Source organism: Ischnura elegans, chromosome 5 (genome assembly GCF_921293095.1).
Source record: "Ischnura elegans chromosome 5, ioIscEleg1.1, whole genome shotgun sequence".
NCBI lineage: Eukaryota > Metazoa > Arthropoda > Insecta > Odonata > Coenagrionidae > Ischnura > Ischnura elegans.
In genome coordinates, this window is record NC_060250.1 from 90,580,292 (window position 1) to 90,601,668 (window position 21,377).

The 21,377-nt window shown below is 40.4% G+C and overlaps 1 protein-coding gene across 1 annotated transcript in view; it reads right to left on the reverse strand.

Moving 5' to 3' along the window:
• LOC124159243 overlaps window positions 1-21,377 on the reverse strand; it is a 438,003-nt gene that overhangs the window by 385,943 nt on the left and 30,683 nt on the right. The window contains exon 2 of the mRNA XM_046534918.1: window positions 1,355-1,502. Coding sequence (XP_046390874.1) covers window positions 1,355-1,357 — 3 coding nt within the window. The 5' untranslated portion in view covers window positions 1,358-1,502. The remainder of the gene's footprint in view (window positions 1-1,354; window positions 1,503-21,377) is intronic.

Here is a 21,377-nt window from a genome sequence, read left to right on the forward strand (position 1 = left end):
TCTAATGTTGAGTTTTCGAGACAAAATCACGCTTGAAGGTTTTTTTCGGGAAATTACTAGTGCTTTACGAGAGAGATCGATTTTTTTCATAATGGGCGCATACCCTGACTAGGATGGCAGACGGAGATATCGAAACATGACGTCGGTCGAGTTACATCTTCATATGCAGTAGATAATCTAAGTACATTCTCTATCAATAAACTTACGATGAAATTGAAAGAGTGAATACCAAAAAAGTCTCCATTCGGCAAAATTCTTAATGAATACGCTCGTTCTGTAAATCTTCAAAGCTACCAAAGCTATCACCACGAATATCTATGAGATTCATTTTTTTAAACTGTTTTGAAGCCCTAAAGATGAACAAAAACTGTGTCCATCTCGCGTTCCCGGCAATTAGAATTAATATTGTTTCAGATTTTGTAGCATCTACTGTTGCAAAGGATCAATGTGAACGACCATTATCGTCAGAAAATTATTTGCGCTACGCATGAAGTGCATGGGTCACTATGTATATTAATTTAAGGCATATTTCTCCGATTAACCGCTCGTTTTCTATATCTTCAAAGCTACGACTTATATCTAGAATAGATATGATACTTTAGGCAATGTCCATTCATAAAAGACTGCAGCCATAGCATTCCCATAGATGAACATAAAATCTGTTCATCCCATATTCCACCAGTTACCAGATGAAGTTAAAAATATTCGGTTTCTGAAATCGTTGAAGGCAAAATTGTATTATTGATTACTTACTGCCTCATTATAACTTATTTGGTTACGAGAAGAAAAGTGTATATCTCTTATATTTCTTTAGTTGTTTGTTCTTTTCATCTTGTCACTTAATGCAATTCCTGAAGCTTCTTCTTCATTGGGTCTGTTCTTTTTGATATGTCGCTGGGTAATTGATGGGCTGTAATGCTACGCATAGTTATTATACTGGAACTAATTATAATCTTTGGAACACTGTGTATGATATACTTTTCTTTTTTTTAACTTTGTGTAATGGAACCCTTTTGTTATATTGGCCTGTTAGTTTATTGCTCACGACGAGTAAGTGAGTTGATTTCATGATTTTATCTTTAATTAATTTTTTATGTTTAAATCTACGCTATGATTTTGTACAAGTAAATTGTTTTTTTTTTGCTTTTAGAGAACATAAGTCGTTGAAAAATAAATATCTTTCTTCCTTTCTTTCGAATTCCCGGCAATTGGATTTCTGCTACTTTTATGGCTTGAACTGTTGCGTAGGATCAGAGTAAACGACCCTTATCATAAGAAAATTATTTACGCTACGGATGAGGTGCATGTTTCCCCGAGTATATTGATATGAGGTCAGTGGATGCAAGTCACTCACCATATTTGATCTCTCTGTCGACGAAACTTCCTCTAGGGTTGATTGTTTTCGGTCCCTCTTCAGTGTTGGCTGCTCTCCTCGCCTTGTTCTCCGAGAAACACTGTTCGTCCTTTCATCCTTCAATGTTGATCATGCCAGGGTCGAGGATCTGTAATGGAATATTTAACATCAAAATTGACGTACATCTCTATTGTTGGGCAGGAAATGACTGGCGAAAATGAAAAAATGAACAGGATTAAGAAAGATTAGTGCTTTCCCTGCGAATACTCTTCGTAAAATGTTCTCGGGATCGCCACCGGGTCAGGAACTGCATAACTGCCGACGTTTCGATCTCCGACTCGACCATCGTCCTCAGGGCTGTGAGTGTCGATTGAGATGTTTTCCTTGCTTAAGGCCTGGTTACACGATACATTAACACGTACGGGTTGATGTCTAAATGTATGAACCCGAGAATGAACGCCAAAATGCAACGTGTAACCACCCAACTTGTGCAAATGCATGCACAGAAAATAGAACCTGTTTTAATATGGTTCATGCATTCGTACATGTTCCGTTCCACTCCACCAAAATCATTCACGCAAACGCATATTAACTTGTACGTGTTAATTTACCGTGTAACCAGGCCTATATAAACAGTCACTCTCATGGTCAGGTGACTGCTGATTGGCTGTCATCAGCGGCGCGCTCTGATTGACTGGCGTGTTGGTGATGAATTTTGCTAGCCATTTTTATTTTCTTGAAAGTGTTGCTCAATGCATATCCGGAATCTCTATTACCCACAAGGATTTCGAAACGTTTGCGACGCGTCGGCAGTTATGCAGTTCTTGACCTGGTGGCGATCCCGAAAACATTTTTCGAAGGAATAGGATTGCATGCACCTAAAGAGAGATGTGCTTTGCACGTATCGGAATTATTCCAATAAGTTGTTAAAGCGACAGTTTTTTTCCGAATAGCTGTCTTCTCGAGGGTTTCTGAAAATTTTGACTCCTACGACTAATTGTGATGGCTACTCATATTGCTATCGGAATGAATATATTCAGACTCCACGTATTCCGATCACGTAGCCAGACAGTGGTAATCATCTACTAGCTATGAAAACCGCTAGGCATTGCTCCGATTAGTTTCAAACACCCTCCCCCTGCTGAAGGATAAACAATTGAAGTAAAAATAATATTTCCAATGACTTAAACGAATTATAATGTGAAATAATTCATTAATGACTGAGATCATGCTTTAAAATTATTGTTTTTCAGCATGACTTAATTAGTGATCGTGGCTGATGTTCCTTTCGACTATGCTAGTAGTTGTTAGAATTACTCTTAAGGTAGTATCAAACCTTTGTCATTATCAGTCATAAGTATCAGCTCCGTATAAATGAGAATCAATTTCTATAGGTCTGCATTACTCTGGCTAATAATAAAGAAAGTCTTGTGGGCAACGACTTGAAATAACTTGGTGTATTATGACAGAGACAATGTATTGAAATATTTCAGCAACCACGACTGAAACCCCGTATTAGATATGAAATCAATCTATAGGACTCTCAAAGGTCAGTAGGCGTCCCTAAGCCCTGGTTTCTGGCTAAAGTTTAGAGAAAATCGAGCTCCCTCCAGCTAGGGACTATGTATAGATGAGGTTTACCGCGATAATTCATTGGTAACAGCCGCAAAATCTTCTCTAGAGCTCAACTCCTAAGTCACACCAAGTTATATCAAGTTAAGTTGTTATGAATGTGGCTCCTTCATGGTAAAAAAAAGTTCCATCTTGTAAATTCAGCCTCCTATTAAGTCTTCCCTCAACCATTCAACTCCATTGCTTTCTTTCGCTTGGTAATTCTTTGCAAGCTCCTGAAATAACTCAATCGTTCACACAAAAACCGAAGACCTTTTCTTTTTACTAATCTGACGGAACTTTTATGAACTTCATCTGATTTCTAAATACGGATGCGTGGACTAAGAAATGATAGAAAAAAAAGATCGCTCGCGAGTTTGATCGTAAAGCCGTATAAAATTTGCCCGCATCTTAGCGTTCACCACCAGCCCGACACATCTTAATCGGTGATATCTCATGGATTGCAAAGTTCTCCCGGGGAAAGTCATCCCTTAGTAATATTGTTTATATGCGCGTATGCCTCTTAATTCATCTCCTTTGAATAAGGAAAGGTAGCACAAGAAGTGCCATTGTGAAGGACGTGGAGAATTTTTTTTAAGGAGAGTGGAAGCATGATTCATATTAGTATGTTAACAAGCAAAAAATACGTGAATAAGATCTTCTTGCGGGAAGAGCAAAAAGATTCCTGGCTTTGTAATTTATAGGATCACCTGTGAAGGGCTGCAAGGAATTTTTTTCTCGTGGAATGCATCACATCTCAACTTGAAGGGCCAACAGTTCTGAAGCTGCGATCAACGGCTCATCTTCTTAGTCTTAGCCATGTTATTTATCGGATACTTTTTATGCCCATAATTACTCCTTGGGGGCCTCTGATTCTAGGCAATTATCCTCTTAATCCCATTTCCACTCAAGTGTATTTTGTAACCCTCAACTCATTAGCTTGGGCGTTATACTTGTATCTTATTTAATTACCATATTAATATATAATATTGTTTTTTCAAAGTGTGAAACAGTAGGTTTTTATCTAAGTCACAATATTTTTTAATACGATATCATGCACAAAATTGGAAAACTGGTATTTCTTCGTTCATATTTTTTAATGTTAATTTTAGAGTCATCAAGTTTTTTCCTTAATCTGTACGTACTTTTACAGTTTGCGTAGATGGTTTTCTACAATCACTAATTTTCAACACACTAAAAGATCATTATGTCAGAGCAATCCGACTTACTTCGCCTATCCTTTTCTTAAGTAGATACTTGTATTTTGATATAAAGCAGTCGTATTACATAGGAAAAATTATGTTATTAACTGGGATAGAGTGCGGAATTTACTAATGGGGAATTTATTTCATACGTAATTAGCAGTGAGCAAAACTGGTTTAAAGTAATTGGTGACTAATCTATGTATTTTTATGAGGCTGAAAACAATTCATACCACGTTCAAGTATTCATTGGTGGCAGGTAACTGAAAATGTTCCACGGTCGGTCGAGTTCTATAGTTAATGATTTTTATTGGCATTCCTACTAAAGAAAGTATTTATAAGAGTTTTTGTTAAGGTGCTGATTTTCAATTAAAGGTAGCATAGCTAGGAAAACTGGGGAGGCCAATGAGTTTGATAGCTTACAGCACCCATCCGGCTAGTGATTTCTCATGGACGTTTTGTTTTCAACCGATATCGTCTCAATCTTTGGAATAAATACTTTATTTCGACTCGACTACCCACTGATTCACATTGAGGACCCCTCTATATCGAGGTGGGATTCCCACATATCCATTTGTCTCCGGACGTTTTTCCCTCTTTAATTCAATTGAATATTTCTCCATTCAAATGGGGCATGAATTAAGAGCTAGACAAACATTTTACGACTGTCAAAAAACTGAATTCATGAATAGTTATCGGGACCATCTCAAGCTATCGCGAAAGATCGCATCTCGATGAAACATGTTCCAACGACGACCGGCAAAAGTTACCCACCTTCTTATGTGCCTCACCCGTGACTCAACCATTCATTTGCGCGTTTAAAATAAACGGCGAACACAATGAGGATTTATTACAGTAATACAAGCGGACCTAAGTAATAATTAAATCACGCGGTCGAACTCTGGGCGGAAATGCAGAGAGAAAGAGGGACGACCGCGAACATATTTTTTTTTTCTCAAATTAAGATGGGAGCCAATCGAAGTGGCAAAGCTTAAATATGCGGCGGGTGGAACTTGGAAGGAGGCGGTTTATGGAGTCTGGGGGAGGGATAAGGACCTCCAGATAATTGGTCCCGGGCCATTCCTTAGGCATAAACAAACATGTGTCGAGACATTCCTGTATGACGTCGAAAAACCTCCCCTCTTTTATCGAACGTATTTGAACAGGGAACCATAAAGGAGACATGGCAGCAAACCCTTTGCTTAAATTGTCCGCTACGGGAAGAACAATGGCGTCTCCGTCGATTACGTCGGCAATACTAATCAACTTTTCAGCCGTTAAAGTCTCTCTCTCTCCCTTCCACTTTCAATGATGGAGGAGATCGTGCATATCTCCGGAATCTCCTCTTCGATTCGCGGCGGGACGTGACCGGAGTGTCGGATGTCCGTGTTCCGGGGTCTCCCCATGTGCCGGCGTCGTCCGGCGGGGAGGAAATGGGTTTAGCTTCGAAGGGGAGTGGCGGGCGGTCCGAAGTATGTATTAATGCTGAAGAAGGCGCGTCGTCGCTGTCGAAATGGTCAATGGCGAATTCATTCGATGGCTTTCCCCTTCCGATTTCAAGGGGGGTGTGGTGAAGCACGGGACGGCTATATTTATTCGGCCGCAGCGGCTTCGGATTTCGTCCTAGGAGACGGGGGAAATGTGAAATATTGGCTGGTTGGCCAGCAGGGGTAGTGTTTTTGGAGATAGGGGCAGGATGGGCCGAAGGCTTCCCCCTCATTCACCCCATATTGGGGCAAAGAAAAGAATCGATTTGATTTCTGCCCTAGAGAATTAAGGTATGAAATATATTTCTCCACCCTTTCCTCGGAGTGTGAATTTTACGCTTCTAAGTTTAGTTTCCCTTCACTTACGATGTGTCCTAAGTTCATTAACCGCGTTAAGGCATTTTTGGAATGTTTTCAAATAGGGGATAATTTCTTCAGTGTGACTATTCGTTTCATATAAAATGCAGCATTAGAAGGATAAAGCATTGTTGAAATGATTTCACGTACTGAATGCATCCTAAATGACTGTTCGAGGGGGAGTTCTCGAGATTTTACCGAGAATTATGCGTCAAGCTCGTTGAATTTTGAGTCTGAAGGTTTAAAATGTCGGAGGTTCCTGGTGATTCATAGACGGGGGGAAATATACTTCCTCCTGCTCTGAATTAGCAGAAACCAAAGCGCTTTCCTAATCGGAAGCAAGAAACCCATGGGATCAAAAGTACAATCTGGTCCATTTGTAATCGCAAAATAAGAGATTACGCGATGAGCCTGATTGTCTGACTATGACTATAAAGCTTGTTTTCATGTTGTTTGTTTTAGATCAGTGATTTTACTGTTTAATATGTTATGAAACACATGTTCCTGTTTCTTTCAGTTATCGTGTGAGTTTGTATCTTTCCTTTCATTCTTGTATCCTTGTCCATTTCTTCTGTTGGTTAGTGGTGAGCTGTTCCAGTGCCATCTATTGGTTACTCTTATGAGCGAAAGCAAAGGGAGTTTTCTGTGCATAAACCCTCGCCGAAATCATGGTAAATCTACTGGTAGCGCAACTGATAGAGCTCCTGTCCGGCAACCAGTAGGTTCTGGGTTCGTGTCCCAGTCAAGCTGCATTGTTACCCTCTGATTTCTGGCTTTTTCCATCTACCGCAGCACCGTTGTCCTCGTCCTTTTTCTTTTATATGTTCCTATCCCATTCTTTCCTTACCTATGTATTTATATAATAATATTTTATATTTAATTCGATTCTCACGAAGTAGGAGAAGAATGAGGATATTAATATTTTATTATTTAACTCGTGTAAACTATTTCATTATCAAAAGTAAAAAAAATTAGTAGTTCCAAATACATTTATTGCTGTAGGACCTAGGTTTCGACATGGCACCAGGATGACGTATCACGTCGAAAGCTATTGGTCGTATTACAGTGTTAAATTTACGTGAAATTTCAAAGTATTATTTACATTTCTTTACGTTAACTTGATTTCATTAGGTCATGCCAACGTGAAGGCAACGAATAACTGTTTCATTTGCTTACTTATTTTATTTCTCATTACTTGCTGAATTTAGGTTTTTAATGTTGGCTTCTGCTTTTTCGTAAACTGCGCAGGCTCATTCAGCACTCTTGCGTAGCCATATTTATCATGAGGTCTCCTTGGCCATCTTACTCTCTGCCTGCTAGCGCTAAGTTCACACGCCGCAATACTCCGGTAGCAGCAGGTGAAGCTTCTATTCCCCCCTTTTGCCCGTCAAATCGACCCTCTGGGTTGAAGACTGCGCGGCTGGTTTTTCATTTGACGAGCGTGGGAGGGAGTCCGGGAGGTTAGATTTCGCGTCGGATCTCCATCTCAAACTCACACTCCGTATATGCGACCCTTATAGTCGTCGTCTTAGTCGGGTGAGCCACCTGGCTATCTGGTCTTCTTCACAGATATGGTGACCAACGGCTATTAAAGGCTTGCGCGTCCTAAGAATCCCGACATCCCTTAAAAGAAAACTCCCGCGCTCCACGTTTTGCTTTTGCTTTGTATTCTTTTTTTTCCTCCTCTGTTTCGTCTCGTCCTCCTCTCTTGTAACGTACGTAAATGGCCATGCGTAGAAGGGCTTTCCTAGTCACAGCGGTGCACGATGGGAAAGTGACACGTGGACGCGAGGCGAGTCCGACAGGGGAGATGATCTCTTCCCATGACGTCGTCCGATCTTCTTTTTTTTTTAGATCGGCGTTTGTTTCAGTTGCGACTCGCGGCCGCCCCACTCACCGGGCGCTGCTGTCGGGTTCGTCGCGGGGATGGCTTGGGATGCGGATAGGCCGAGTTCGCGTCCGCTCCGTCGAGTTTCGCAAATTGATTCTCAAAGGGTTGAATCGGTGTTTCTTGTGGTGCGCGATCACGTATTTGAACTCCGCATGTTCGCTCTGGCGAACCGTAAGCGGGAGGTTGAAGAGGTTTGGTTGCGACATTGCTATTCAAAACAAATACCCATGTTTTCCTAACTTTTCAGAAATTACTTTTATGGCGCTCGTATCTCTTTACGCTGCTAGAGAAATAAAATCCGATGTGTCCATGAAAGCAATTGCATTATGACCGTTAGGAACGTACCCACCCATTGTATGAAATACTAGACGATGTACGAAAGTGTCTTAATATCCAACGAGTGAAAAGAAAACTGAAGTGATCACCCTAAAATGCAGTCTCATTATATTCCTTCCATAGGAGCTCTATTGTCTTTACGCTGCTAGAGAAATAACATCCATTATCCCACATAGCAATTGTGTTACGACCTTTAAGCACAAACTCACCGAATGCATGAAGCACCAGGCGAAATACGAGCGCGTATTAATATCCAACGAGCTAAGAGAAAATTGTAATGATCACTCTAAAATATAGTATAATTAAGTGCCTCCATGAGGCTGAGCTGTTCCATAAAATATAAATTTTAACTTTATTTCTAATATAAATGTCACCTATAGAGCATACTAACTTACTATAATACTCTTCAATTTGTAAAGATATAATTTCATGGTTAATTATACATTGAAGGGGCAGAAGGACGTAAGTCGTCCATGTGCCGCAAAAATTATTACTTATTCTATCATTAAACGATTCTACCGGTCAAGGTAGATTTACATGAAGCAAATCAACCCGGCTTGTCCTGGAATTGAACTTTCCTTTTTCAATGTCTAATGAGACCTTATTCCGTTTCATTCTATCTAATAACCCCATTTACTTCCTCACCCTTCTCCGCTTACCTAATATTATTCCCTCCAACGCTTTTTTAGCATCCCATTCCCACTTACAATAACTACTCGCTCTAACTAGATCCTCTGAATCTCGTCTAGAAGTTTCCTATCGTTACCAACTACGTCTTAGGCAACCTCATTCTTTTTCTTCTCCGTCCATTTCTCCTCTCCTTCTCAATTCTTTTGCTGCGGATACACTGTCAGTCGGGATGGAAAAATCGTGCGTGACGTCTTTAAGAAAATATTTTCCTATGGTAGTTTTTAAAGATCCAGTATACTCATCCCTCACCCCAAACTATTAAACATTGTCCTTTTCTTTATAAATATCTCGTGGAGACGCAATTTGTTGGAATAACAAGCTCTGTTCGGATTTTCGATTGTCTATTTTTTTCTTTGCTAACACTTTTCGCGAAATTAATTTGGCTAAATCGAAGCGTTTGTTTATTGTCAGATTTTTTTTACATAAAAATCGATTTCGAGACGCATATGTTGAAAAACTACGTTTTAGTACAGTTCTGTTTTTCTACTGAAAGTAACGCTATTCTCGCGCTTGATGTAGTTGCAAATGTGCATTATAAAACTGTGTAGTTGGTGAAAAAATATGGACGTTGTAGAATATTAGACGTCTCATACATGCAAGCGTCGAGCTTCCTACCTTGGAATTTCTTAATTGCCTACGTTTCGACCAGTTGATATTTGGCACATCCTCAGGATGTCGGAATTGGTATTCGCCGAGTTTGTCTTGACCGTGTTGTTTTTTTTAGACCATATTCAAACGATAGCAATTCCTGGGCGAGAAAACACCTTCGTTTCGTAGGATGACTTCGAAATATATTTAAGACCGAAGTTCTTTTTTCCTCGGTAGACTGGTTTCCTGCAAGGGTTGTCGCAAAAAAAATGTTCGTCGGTAGTTTTCTCGGCTGCGTGACGGGATATTCGACATGGAGCTGCTATTTCCTCTCGTAAAAATGCGCCGCGAAAATCATTAGGTTTTTATTATACCCGGGGGTTTTCGTCAAAGCAAGTCCAATTCAGACCCCGAGAGTTCAAATTACTGTTGATGTTTATCGCCGAGGCGAAGTATTTTTTTCCTTGAAATAATAGCCGAGCCCTTTCACTCTTATCTTATCGGGTAATGGACGATATAAAGACATCCAGATCAAAACAGGCATGTGTTTTCCTAATAATTATTCGTTTCGGAGCATGCTGGACATCTTCTTTGATGGAAGCTGCACGTAAGTTCAAATTAAGCTTGCTTTTTTGGTGTTCGTAACAATTATCCTTCTAGTTAAATTTTCCATCTCGGGAAATACCTTCATCTTGTGGATTAACGATACGATTTTAGATAAAATATGATTTTAGCTATAAATTTTTATTCTATTGCAGACCTTCCATTAAAGGCAATAAAGCATATCTCTATAAATTAATTATTTGAAGTATGGTTAGTGCTTTGATAGACACATTGTTGTCAGGCACTCTCATCTCGCTAACTAAATTAAATAATGATCGAAATATAATTATGTCTGCACTACCATGGGCTGGTGATAAGGCTTACCTTTTTTTTGCCTAGCAAAATAAAGCAATTAAAACAAATATATTTTGGTGTTCGGTCGATTATCTCAAAATTCCCCTCAACATTTTTTGCCCTTAATTTTCCGAGCATGCTAGCGTTTTATCTCAGAACTAGATGTCCCACAGGGTGGAAGGAAGGATGGGAAACACTCTTGGCGATATTATAGACCTATCTTTGATCATTTCGAGGCCTGGCCGGACAGAAATTCTCGCTACAGAGTCCTCTTGAAGGAATACACACACACTCTCTCGCCCTGTTCGAGGCAGATGTGCGGGAACGCAGGCACCCAGAGTGTAGAGAAGTGCATCGCAGGAATAAAAAAAAGAAGAACGGAATATACACCCTTATCCGAGAAAATTGGCGAGCTCTCATCTGATCTGCTCCAAGTACTTAGCCTTGCCCGCTCTCGTTCTCTCTCTTTTGCCTGGGGTAGCTGCGGCGAAGAGAAAAAAAAGAAGATCGTCGCAATCTTTCCAGACGTTACCACCAACCCCCAACTATCTCGTGCTCGCACGTTGGATGACATGCGAAAGCGATTTGTTTTCGCTTTCGGAACGAAAGAAAGAGAGAGAGAGAGATGGAGAAACGTGGAGGAAGGTAAGGGATTTGAAAGGAGGGAAAAAACACGTTAATTGCCCCCTTTTTGAGTTTTTACCTCTTTCGGACCTCAAAAATCTTTCGTTTGCCGCTCAATTTCCATTGCTACCTATTTCTCTCATCGGTGAGGATAACTCCCCTCGTTAGCGCTAGCGTCACGGAAGACCGATCGGCTCTTCGCTCCAGAAGTATGTAGTAGTGGTGGGTCGAAAGGGGGTGGAAAGAGGGAAAAGTCCGTTTTTTTTGTCCTGCCAAGGACTTTTGAGCTTGATTAAAGAGGAGAGTCTTCTGGTTGGGTCCTCAGTAAAGGGTAGGGAGACGTAGGGCGACACGTGATATCGTCTGTCTCCTTTTCAGAAGTGAATAAAAAATGGAAAAAAAACTTTGGCTTGATAGTAAGGTGGCTGTCTGGTCGGTGGCTCTGTTGACTGTCGCTAATGGCCGCCCCAACCTGCCGGCTGACTATCGTCAACGCACCCAGCTTGCGTGACCCTCTCCATTGCACACCTCTTCAATTCCCCGTCGCTAAACGGTGATCAGGAGTCGGGGAAACGTCGCACAGTGGGCGGAAATCGGAAAAAGCCGGACAAAATTACAAAATGCCTTTATATTTTGAGTTATAAACTTGAAACTTTGCAGATATACCCAAAAATGATTGAAATTTATGGATATGTACTTCATTTGACATAGATCCCACCCGTTACTGAGATACAGAGGCTCAAAAGTGAACAAATTTCCATAAAAACGCCCGTCTTCAAATTTCTCTGAAAATCTTCCAAAGCAAGTAGATGGTGAAGTTATGGGTGGACGCGTCGGACGAAATGGTCATGGAGCCAGGCCCGCTCCCAAGCCCAAGAAACTTAAAGTAGGTTCGCGACTGCTCAAGACTTATGGCACCCGCACTTAATTTCAATTTTTTGTCACCTAGAAGTCACTATGTTAATATATTTCGATAATTACATATGAAGAGGTATTCTGAGAGCAATTTGGCTTAAAATGCCGCAGCTGAAGCATCCTAGAAATCTTTTTTTACTGGAGTGGGTTGTGTAGATGACTTTTTTCCAGCATAATCCGTGAAAGCAAATTATTTTTGCAATTTTCAATTTTAAAAAAATTTTCACATTATAGACGACATTCATCTAGGTTAATTTCAAAATAAGGGTTCAGCGGATGTGGATAATTCAATCCTTATAATTATACTTTAACTCATTTTACAGCTATTTCGCCGAAAGATGCGCCATTTTTCATGCAATGGACAATATTTAACTTCAATTAAAAAATTAATTTGCAAATAACTCATAAAGTGGACTGGTGAGGAACCAGAAGGTCTGATTACAAAGTTAATTATCACTTGCTAGTTGATATCAGAATGCATGAACCCGAGAATGAACGTGAAAATAACCAAACCCAACCACCACCCAACTATTATAAATGCTTTAACAGAAAGTAGAACCTATTCTAATGCGATTCATGCATTCGTATACGTTCCGTTCCGGTCCACCAAAATCGTTCATGAATTCACATATTAATTCGGATGTTTTATATATCGTGTGACCTGGCCGTGAGTTAATGATAATTTCAAAGGTATAGCGAAAATTATACCTTTTTTTGTAAAATCTACTTGATCAATAGTTTTCGCACATTTAGATAAATTCCCTCATAAGAGAATGTATAAAATTCGAATAAGAAATAAAATAGGCGAGAAGCTGTGTGTGAGAAAAGGGAATATTATATGACGTGAGAAAAGGGAAAATTACTGTCAGTTTCAGGGAAAAATGCCGTAGCTGCCCTTATTCCGAATGTAGCTTTAGCAGATGGGCTGGGCAAAAATTTTATAGTAATGAGTGTTGGCATAAATTTATGTGTACTTACCATTAGACGAAATTATTAGGTCGTATATTATTATCACCGAACAAAAGTTTTATGGGTTTATTAGATGCTGTAATCACAGCATACTGTACACATACCATGTATTAACTTCAAAAGGACTATATTCTTGTATCTTTACTATGTTTATGCCATTCGTAACTGACCTACAAGCCCCTGTAAAATCCACATTTGACTACCCTGACTGCTGTACCTCTGCGTATTAGCTGTTAGTCTTTTACGGATGGGGTTTATCGAATTACTCGTACTTAACTGGAGATTTTTAAAAAATATTTTACTGGGTAAAGTGCTCAGGTTTATGAGGTTTAAAAAAAGAAGAATTATAAAATTATAAAAAAACTCATGGACCTCTCCTACCTTTGAGTCACTTATTTCCCGTTTTTCAACCTGCGCATAATTAATGTTATTAGACCGTCGGCGAGTCTAATAATTCCATTTCCAGAAGAATAAATAAACCGATGGGCAAAGATTGCGCTGTTCCGCGTTCTAAAAAGGCATGCACCCTCCAAATTTGGTCGTTTTCAGCCCATGAACATGTGAGTTAATGAACCAGGTGGACTTGGGCATTGAGCGTCGTATTGATAATGTTTTTAATTACGCTGAGAAGACCAAGCTTGTCTGGGGTGTATTTTCATCCTTGAAATTTCAATAAATGTTTTCTCGAATGTAATTAAGAGTATTATTTTGGGAGTTTCATCAATTTATAGTCCTGGTGTGAAATATAAAATTCATTTCAATCATTTCTAGAATATATTTTTTCCTTCATCATCGACATAAATATGACGGCATCGCTATTCTAATTCAAGTTTACCGTCAATATTAAACAAATACGTGTAATTATGTATATTTCTTTGTTTTTCCACTGTATATCCAGAAAACTATTCGTATTGTTTGGCAAGGCTTGTAATGGGTCTGGTGGAGCAGTAATAGACTGATACGGACAATGATTACCAGTGGCTAAAGAATTTTATTAGTGAAGGCACCTTTTTGAAAATGTAAAGAGAAGACTGGCAAATAGTACAAAGTAGATTATCGCGTTTTACAAGTAATCTGGAGAGGTGAGTCATGTTGTTTGCTGGAGAGTCGCAGCCAATGTTTCAAAGGTTGTTTAGGAAGAAAATGCAAATGCTGTTATGGACGGAGGTGAAAAGTCTCATGATGTTTAGTGCATGCTGAGTGTCTTAAAAAAGTTTCATCTCAGAGGTTAGTTCTGTTAGGTTAGATTAGAGCCCACCCCGGTGTAAATCTTAGCTGTGCAAATATCATGTCATCGTGATGGAGATGCCTATTCCTCCCTTACCTTGGCTAACTTCCGATGTTTTTGACTCCTTGTTTTCAGGTTTGTAATAGCAATATGGTTGATTGCTATGTTACTAGGAATTTCTCTTTATTGGTGAGAAAATATTCCTTACTTTTGTTCAATTTTAAATCTTGCTGAATCCATCAGGAATTTCCCTTCCGAAATTTTCGTGAATTGGAGAAAATTCTAAAATTTGACTAATATAGTAAAATTTAAACTAATATCGTATCGAGCTTTCGTAAAAAACAGTGCCAGCGATGATGACTTGGATAAGAAAGATGCTTTATTAGAGTAACCTGATTTTATGTGAAGCTTAGTGATTTAACAAAAACTAAAGGTTCATATCTGCGCCTTAATTCGTCGGATTCCATGTTTTCAGAGAGTCACAGTGCTGATTTGTATGACGGTTCGTGTAAACACTTGCCCTTGGATTTGAAGGACATCAGTATCATCTTTAGTGCTCTTCTTATGGGCCTTGAAATGTCTCACCTGCATTCCTCTGTGGTCAAGATTAAAACACAAATCCTGAACTAATATATAGTCACGCGAAGTGCTTCCACCATTCAAGTCATAGCCTGGATTTACACGCATGCTGCTGGAAAAATCTGTGGCACCCACTTAATGTGCATAGTCCGAGGACATCCGGAGAGTTATCATTGAGTGCGCAACGCACGAAAATATCGATTTATGGAGACGGAATCTCATAAAAGCCATCCGGCGTACGCGAAGGGTAAAAATTTTTCCAAGTTCATCCTCCGCTAATTGAACTCGGAAACATATCCATGTGTCCTGGATGATGTAGTTGCGCTGACTTTTCACCACGCACGAGCGAAGCAGAAGTTTGTTTTATTTCTCTCTGGTGCGTTTATGTAATCATCCAAAGCTCTAAATCTCGCGGGATAGTTTCCCCTACTTTTTGCATACGCCTCTAACAACAATTATCAAAATGGAAATGATGTGGGGCGCTGGAAAAGTGCTCATCTCGGCCGTTGTCAGGCGAGCGTGATATAGTGCATCAGTAAAAGTTGTTCAGCCTCTACCTATATCCCTACCCTTGGTTAAGTTTGATATTCAAAAACGGAGAGGGATAAAAAAAACGGCAAGATAGTCATCTGTGATTCCATGCGAATATCCACGGTTAGTGGCGCGTATTAAGTACTTAGACGCTTTTTTTAATATATGTATATAAACCTCGGCCATCTGCTCCGTGATAACTTTATCCTGGAAGAATAAATACCTCGGAACTACCAGTTTATTTCTTCTGCCTTCACAATCACTCGCCCGGCGGTTCATGAATATTTAAAGAGCGTATTAAATATGACTTCCACATGAAATCGCAGTAGTTTTTAATGGAGAGTAAACAAGGATCTTATGTTGGAAATATATCAAGGAAGGACGGGACGAGATCATATCTGCTGGAGCTAGCTAGTTCGAATTTATTTCCTCGTCGTCATTGAGCTTAATTCCACTAATCTGACCGGCATCTCCCGCAGCGCGTTTTGCTTCGATGCTAGAGCATTTAACTCTCTCCGCACTCCTTAATCGAGATGGTAATGAATAGAAAAGTATAGTTGAGAAATTGTGAGTAGGTAACTATGCGCCCCGGAGTAATTCCGTGCAGAGGAAAAGAAACGGCTTGAATCTCTTTTTCTTCCTACCGTTCTGGAAGTATTTTCACCTCGCGTACATATTTTACGTGCGTTGCAACGTCATTTTTTGTCGCTTGTCTTCCGTTTTGAGTTTCTTTTTCGAATTCTCTCTCTCTCGACGGGCAATGGTAGCTAACTCCGAGACTCATTGCGCCGCAACTATTCGGAATATTCGCACTGAGTTCCGTGGATGAAGGAAATAATTCTTATTATTATTATCGTTATGGTAGGCATAAGGTTTGCAGGAGGGGACCAAGAGCGAAGGTCATTTCCGTCGTTAGGGATCGTTAATTAATCTCTCCTGTATTAAACAAACTCTCACTGTTAATAGTTGAAAGGGTAAAAATCTAGGCTAATGCTTTAATTTTGTATTATCATACTTTCATAATATTAGTCATACGATTTGACTGTGGCAAATGCTTCGGTAAGGATGTCATGTATAAAGAAGGTGAGGTTATATGCGCTTTTAGGGATAGGCAAGACCTTCCACACGGACCAATCCTGTTTGTTTGTTATTGACTGTTTTCAGAAATGATTTTTTTAAGCTTGTTGAAACGTCTTGATTATAGCAATCAGTTGCTGAAATCGATCGATGAAAAGTACACCGTATTTTATCGCGTGGGAAACTACTGAGTGATATTCTTTCTCTAACTTGCATCTTATCTATCTTATTAGACCCCCATACCTTTCCAGGTCCGACAGATATCATAAATTAAAAGAGAAAATTTGCCGAACGTTAGAGCATTTCCTGTTTATGGGTAAACGGCTGGTGTCCTAGCATTCCCCACCAAACTCCTATTGAGGCGGCTTGTAGTATGTAGATTATTTCCACTGTAAAGGATGACTAGGGAAGAAAGGGTGTAGAGTAGTACGGCGTAACTGCGCTAATAAGGAAAGGGGCCAATGTTATCACGGTGTAAGGTCCCATTCGTCTGAAACAGTGGCGCAACTATATGAGTGGATGTATCCCCCTCCCCAAAGCCTCAGAGAAATTAGAAAAAATTATTTAAAACTATTGTCTAGTTTTCACATTCAATAACTGCATCTGCCTAAAGTTATTTTTTTTGTGCCAAAATGATGTATAATGTATTTCTAGGCATGTAATTTTTCAAAAATTTTCCCTGAACCCCCTCCCCGTTGGGGTGGTGACCCCCTCCCCCCCGTTGCCTCGGGGGGGGGGGGGGGTAACCACCCCAGGCAATCCAATTCCCCCCAAAGCATATTCCTAGTTACGCCACTGGTCTGAAATTAATTTAAATAAAAAATTATATATGTATTTCTAAAGTTTACCATGCAATAAACTTCGTAAATATCGTAAGGGAAGGAGGGATTGCAAAATATTTTATGCTTTTGAAGCAATAAATCCCGAATTTATGGCAGCGACGCGTTTTACTCTTCAGTGGATAATTAGTTATTATGCAAAGGAAATTACGTGGGTGCGGTTGCGGGCTTCACTGCATTAGCCGTAATTTTCTGTCGCGAGCGGTTTTCTGGCCGTGACCTCGTGTCCCACCCGCTTGACTGAGGAGTCAATTAACCGACAGGCGTAATGGTAGTCATAAACTTGGCCCCAGCGCTTGATTGCTCGCGAGGAAGCGAATGGAACATCCATCGTCATGCGGAGCGGGATTTTTTGCACTTCGGAATGAAGGTGGAGAAAACTTGAATACATTTATAACTCGAATATTAAAACTTAAAATTCAAAATGCATGATTCATCGAGGCAATCCAGTATCCTGGCGGGAAGTTATATCAAAGTAAGAAGTAAATGGTTACGAAACCCATAAACTAGAATTCTGACTACCTATTTGACAGCACGGATGATCCGAACTTAAGGGTGGATGACGATATTTGGTGGAACTGTGTAACATGAAGCATAATCATAGATACGCTTATATTTAATGTTACACAATTTTGTCTAATAGTCTGACCCAAGTTTCAATACTGTACACTATGTCAACTTTTTAGAATGATTATGTGTGACTATTTTTCATGGAACACGGATGAGGTTGATACCTATTAAAGAATATTAGGTTACGCAAAAGAGTTAGATTGTTATAGATCTTTTAGTGTGACACAGTTCATATCATTTTCTAACCGTTTTACGTTTGCATTTTCAATAGAAATTATATTTAAAAAAAAAGAGACAAGTTATAATTAAAATTCAATTTTTCGATAAAAATTCGCATTTTTTGCCGACAGTAAGGGCCACAGTGAAACTGAAAGCCGTCATATAACACACCGTAGGTTAGTTATCAAAGCATGCTCCGGCTGCCACATGTATACCAAGCTCACCAAACCGAATCAAATCATCACCAGGTTTGGCTCCAGACTTTTGCTGGAATTTCTCAGCAGCTTCTTTGAATCCTTCAGTAAATTAAAATCCCACAATATTTAGAAACTCTCGGCGCAAACATAAAGACGCCACTGGTGATAATCTAAAAAAAATTCTAAAAATACGACTAAACAGATTGTATAGTTAATCTCTAATTTGAGGCCACTCACTCGCGACTTGGTAATTCATAATCAGCTTATTCGTGTCTGCACTTTGAATGTCCTGCCCTTTGATTCGGTTTATCCTATCATTTTTTGTGATACTTTCATGTTTTTGAGATGTGGGTATGGAAAAGAATAGAGAAGGAGAACTGGACGGAGAGGAAAAGGAACGACGAAGTGCTGGATATGGTTGGCGAGGAGAGGCAGGTTTTAGATGAGATACGGAGGAGACAGAAGGTATGGACGGGAGGATTACTTAGCGGGGAGGGGATGTTAAAAATGATGTTGGAGGGTAGAATGTCAGGGAAACGAGGGAGGGGAAGGAAACGAATACGATTTTTAGATAGATTGAAAGGGAGTAGGCCTTACGGTGAATTGAAGAAGGCAGTGCTGGAAGGAAAGGGAGGCTCCCTGATCATTTCTTAAGTACTCCACGGAAACCTACCTTAATCGGTAGAATACTATAATAATAATAACCATGTTTTATCTAGGTCCCCCAGTATTAGTTGCGCATTAACACCCCCCCTAGTTTCATTCTTTGCTGCGCCCGTCTCAGCTACTCGGAGAGAAGTCGTGAACATTGTTATCGGGTACACTTTGGGAAGGCCTTAGGTTTACCTGAGCAGTTTAGAGAGCGGAAACGGTCTACTCATCCTCGCGGAAGAAGGCTAATGTTGACTTATTCGACGTCCCTTAGACAACCTCCTCATTCTGTTTGCGTGCTGCTAAAGAGTTCAGTCATCAAAGTTGTGTACACTGCGTATCAAGAGATCCTTACACGCATCTCCTCGAGTCTAAATCACTTGTTGTTTTCGTTATATTTCAAGTCCTCCCTCGGGTTTTAATGCTTGAGCGTGCTTGCTTTCCCTCGCCCATAGACGGTGGCTTCCAAGAAGAAACCGCTCGTGTGAATTTACTTTGGTTCTGTTGGGGAGTGAGGGGAAAACAACGTCGTTAAAGAATCGGCCTTGGAGGGTAAATAAGACAGGCTGTGACCCCACGCGAGGTACAAGTGTTTTCGGAATGTTTATGTCGCTCTTTCCCCGCTCCAACCTCCTCTCTCCGACCAGCGACCGGAGTCTTCGGGTTTGTTACCGCGCCCGGTACGTACACCCAAGTTTTGATCCGTTTCGCGCGGCATTCCGGGTGATCCCACGGCATTTTAGGAGCAGGTGGGAAGCTGTAGGTATTGCCCCTTCAAGTACCCGCCACAAACGCTCCGCGCCTTCACTTGTCTCCCGAGCGTATATATTTCTCTCTCTCTCCTCTTCTTTCTTCCACCCCTTACCACCCTACCCCCTTCCCCTTCCTTTCATTTCTTTTTCTTCTCTCCAGCGTCATCGGAGTTTAGACGCTCTCCTACTTACGGAGGTTTGGTTCGCGATACGAAGTGTATGGCCTTTTAATGAAATGTTGAAAGTATGCTCTGGGCGTACCCATGATCAAAACTTGGGAGGGGAGGCAAGCCATGGTTTTTCAAGTTATAGGTAATATTTAAGCATGAACAAGGGTAATGATACAAGCATTTTAAGGACTCTGTAACAGTTCTTTATTAGTATTTAAAATTATTTGCTCGAAAAAAAATATTATTTTGCTTAAAGACATTTGCGATATTTGCTTCTAGGGTGGGGGGGGGGGGGAAGCTCCCCTCTTGCCCCTCGCTGGGTACGCCCATGCTTCTAATAGTTTCATCTAGTGATTGCAAAAAAGGTTTTTGTGAGATTTTTTATGCAGGTTATTATGGCGATACATGTCTAAGCGTACGAAAATTTTTGATTGATTCTAGAATACACTTATTGGAATTCGTTACGCTCTCTATTTTCAACCGAGTAAGTGATAAGGAAGTGTTAAGAAGAGTGGGAGAGTAGAGAAGTCTTTTAAAAACCTTAAGGAGAAGACTTGTTGGCTAAGTTGGCCACATTATGAGGCATGGTGGTCTGATGAAAACAGTCGTGGAAGGATAGGTGGAAGGGAAGAAGGGCAAAGGACGGCCCCGAATGAGTTACATAGGACAGGTTATAGAGGATAAAAAAGAGAAGAATTACGTCGCTATGACAAGGCTAGCGGATAGGAGAGAGGAATGGAGAGATTCGTCAAACCAATCGTACGATTGTTGACCAATGATGATAATGATAATATATCGTTTAGACAAAAATTGATTTAAAAATTCGTCACAGCAGGTAAATCATTGCACAAATGTAATTTAGGCTCGTCACCGGACTACTTTATGGGTAATTAGCTCATAAACGCTATAATTGAAGTCGAATCACGCCTGAAAATGTCGCCAGTGTCAACCCGAAATTATGGAAAACCTTTCACTTCGAACACACACATTATATATTATTTAGCACTTTCCCGACGAATAGTATGAATGAACTTTTCCCTGGTTTCCGCGCGGGTAAGAAAGTCTAAACCCTGAGAAAACTTTATTCACACACGATATAATTTTCAACCTTACGTGAACCCTTCTTTCGCTCAGCCGCCTCGATGGATGTTACCTATCATGGCAAAATGTATTTTTTTAAAGGCATATGCAAAAAGTATTTGTTTTGAACCACGCAGTCACAGCGAACCTGCCTCCTTAGCGAGGCGAGAATGAGTTGGATTCCAGCCAAGAATATGGCTCTTGACACTTTCCACCTCCTCCACAACTCCCGCTCAACACTTCAATCCATCCACCGGTCCCTCCCCGTACCATTACGTGACTCATTACGAAACGACCCCTTTGTTCTCTTATATGGTCCCGAGACCAATCCCTCCGTTTGAGAGAGGAAGGAGCAGTTGATAGGCAAGCAGGCGATGCTAACGATGGTCCTGCCACTTCGCTGCTACTCCGTACTCTCTTGCTCTTATTATTTATCCTTCCTCTCTCCCTATCTCTCTCCGTTCGCTCGTGTTTTACGGCGTCATCGGCGATGGTCTTGGAGGTTTTAGACGCAGGTGTTGATAAGCGAGGCGCTCCCCCATTAGCGGGTGTATTTCCTTCCG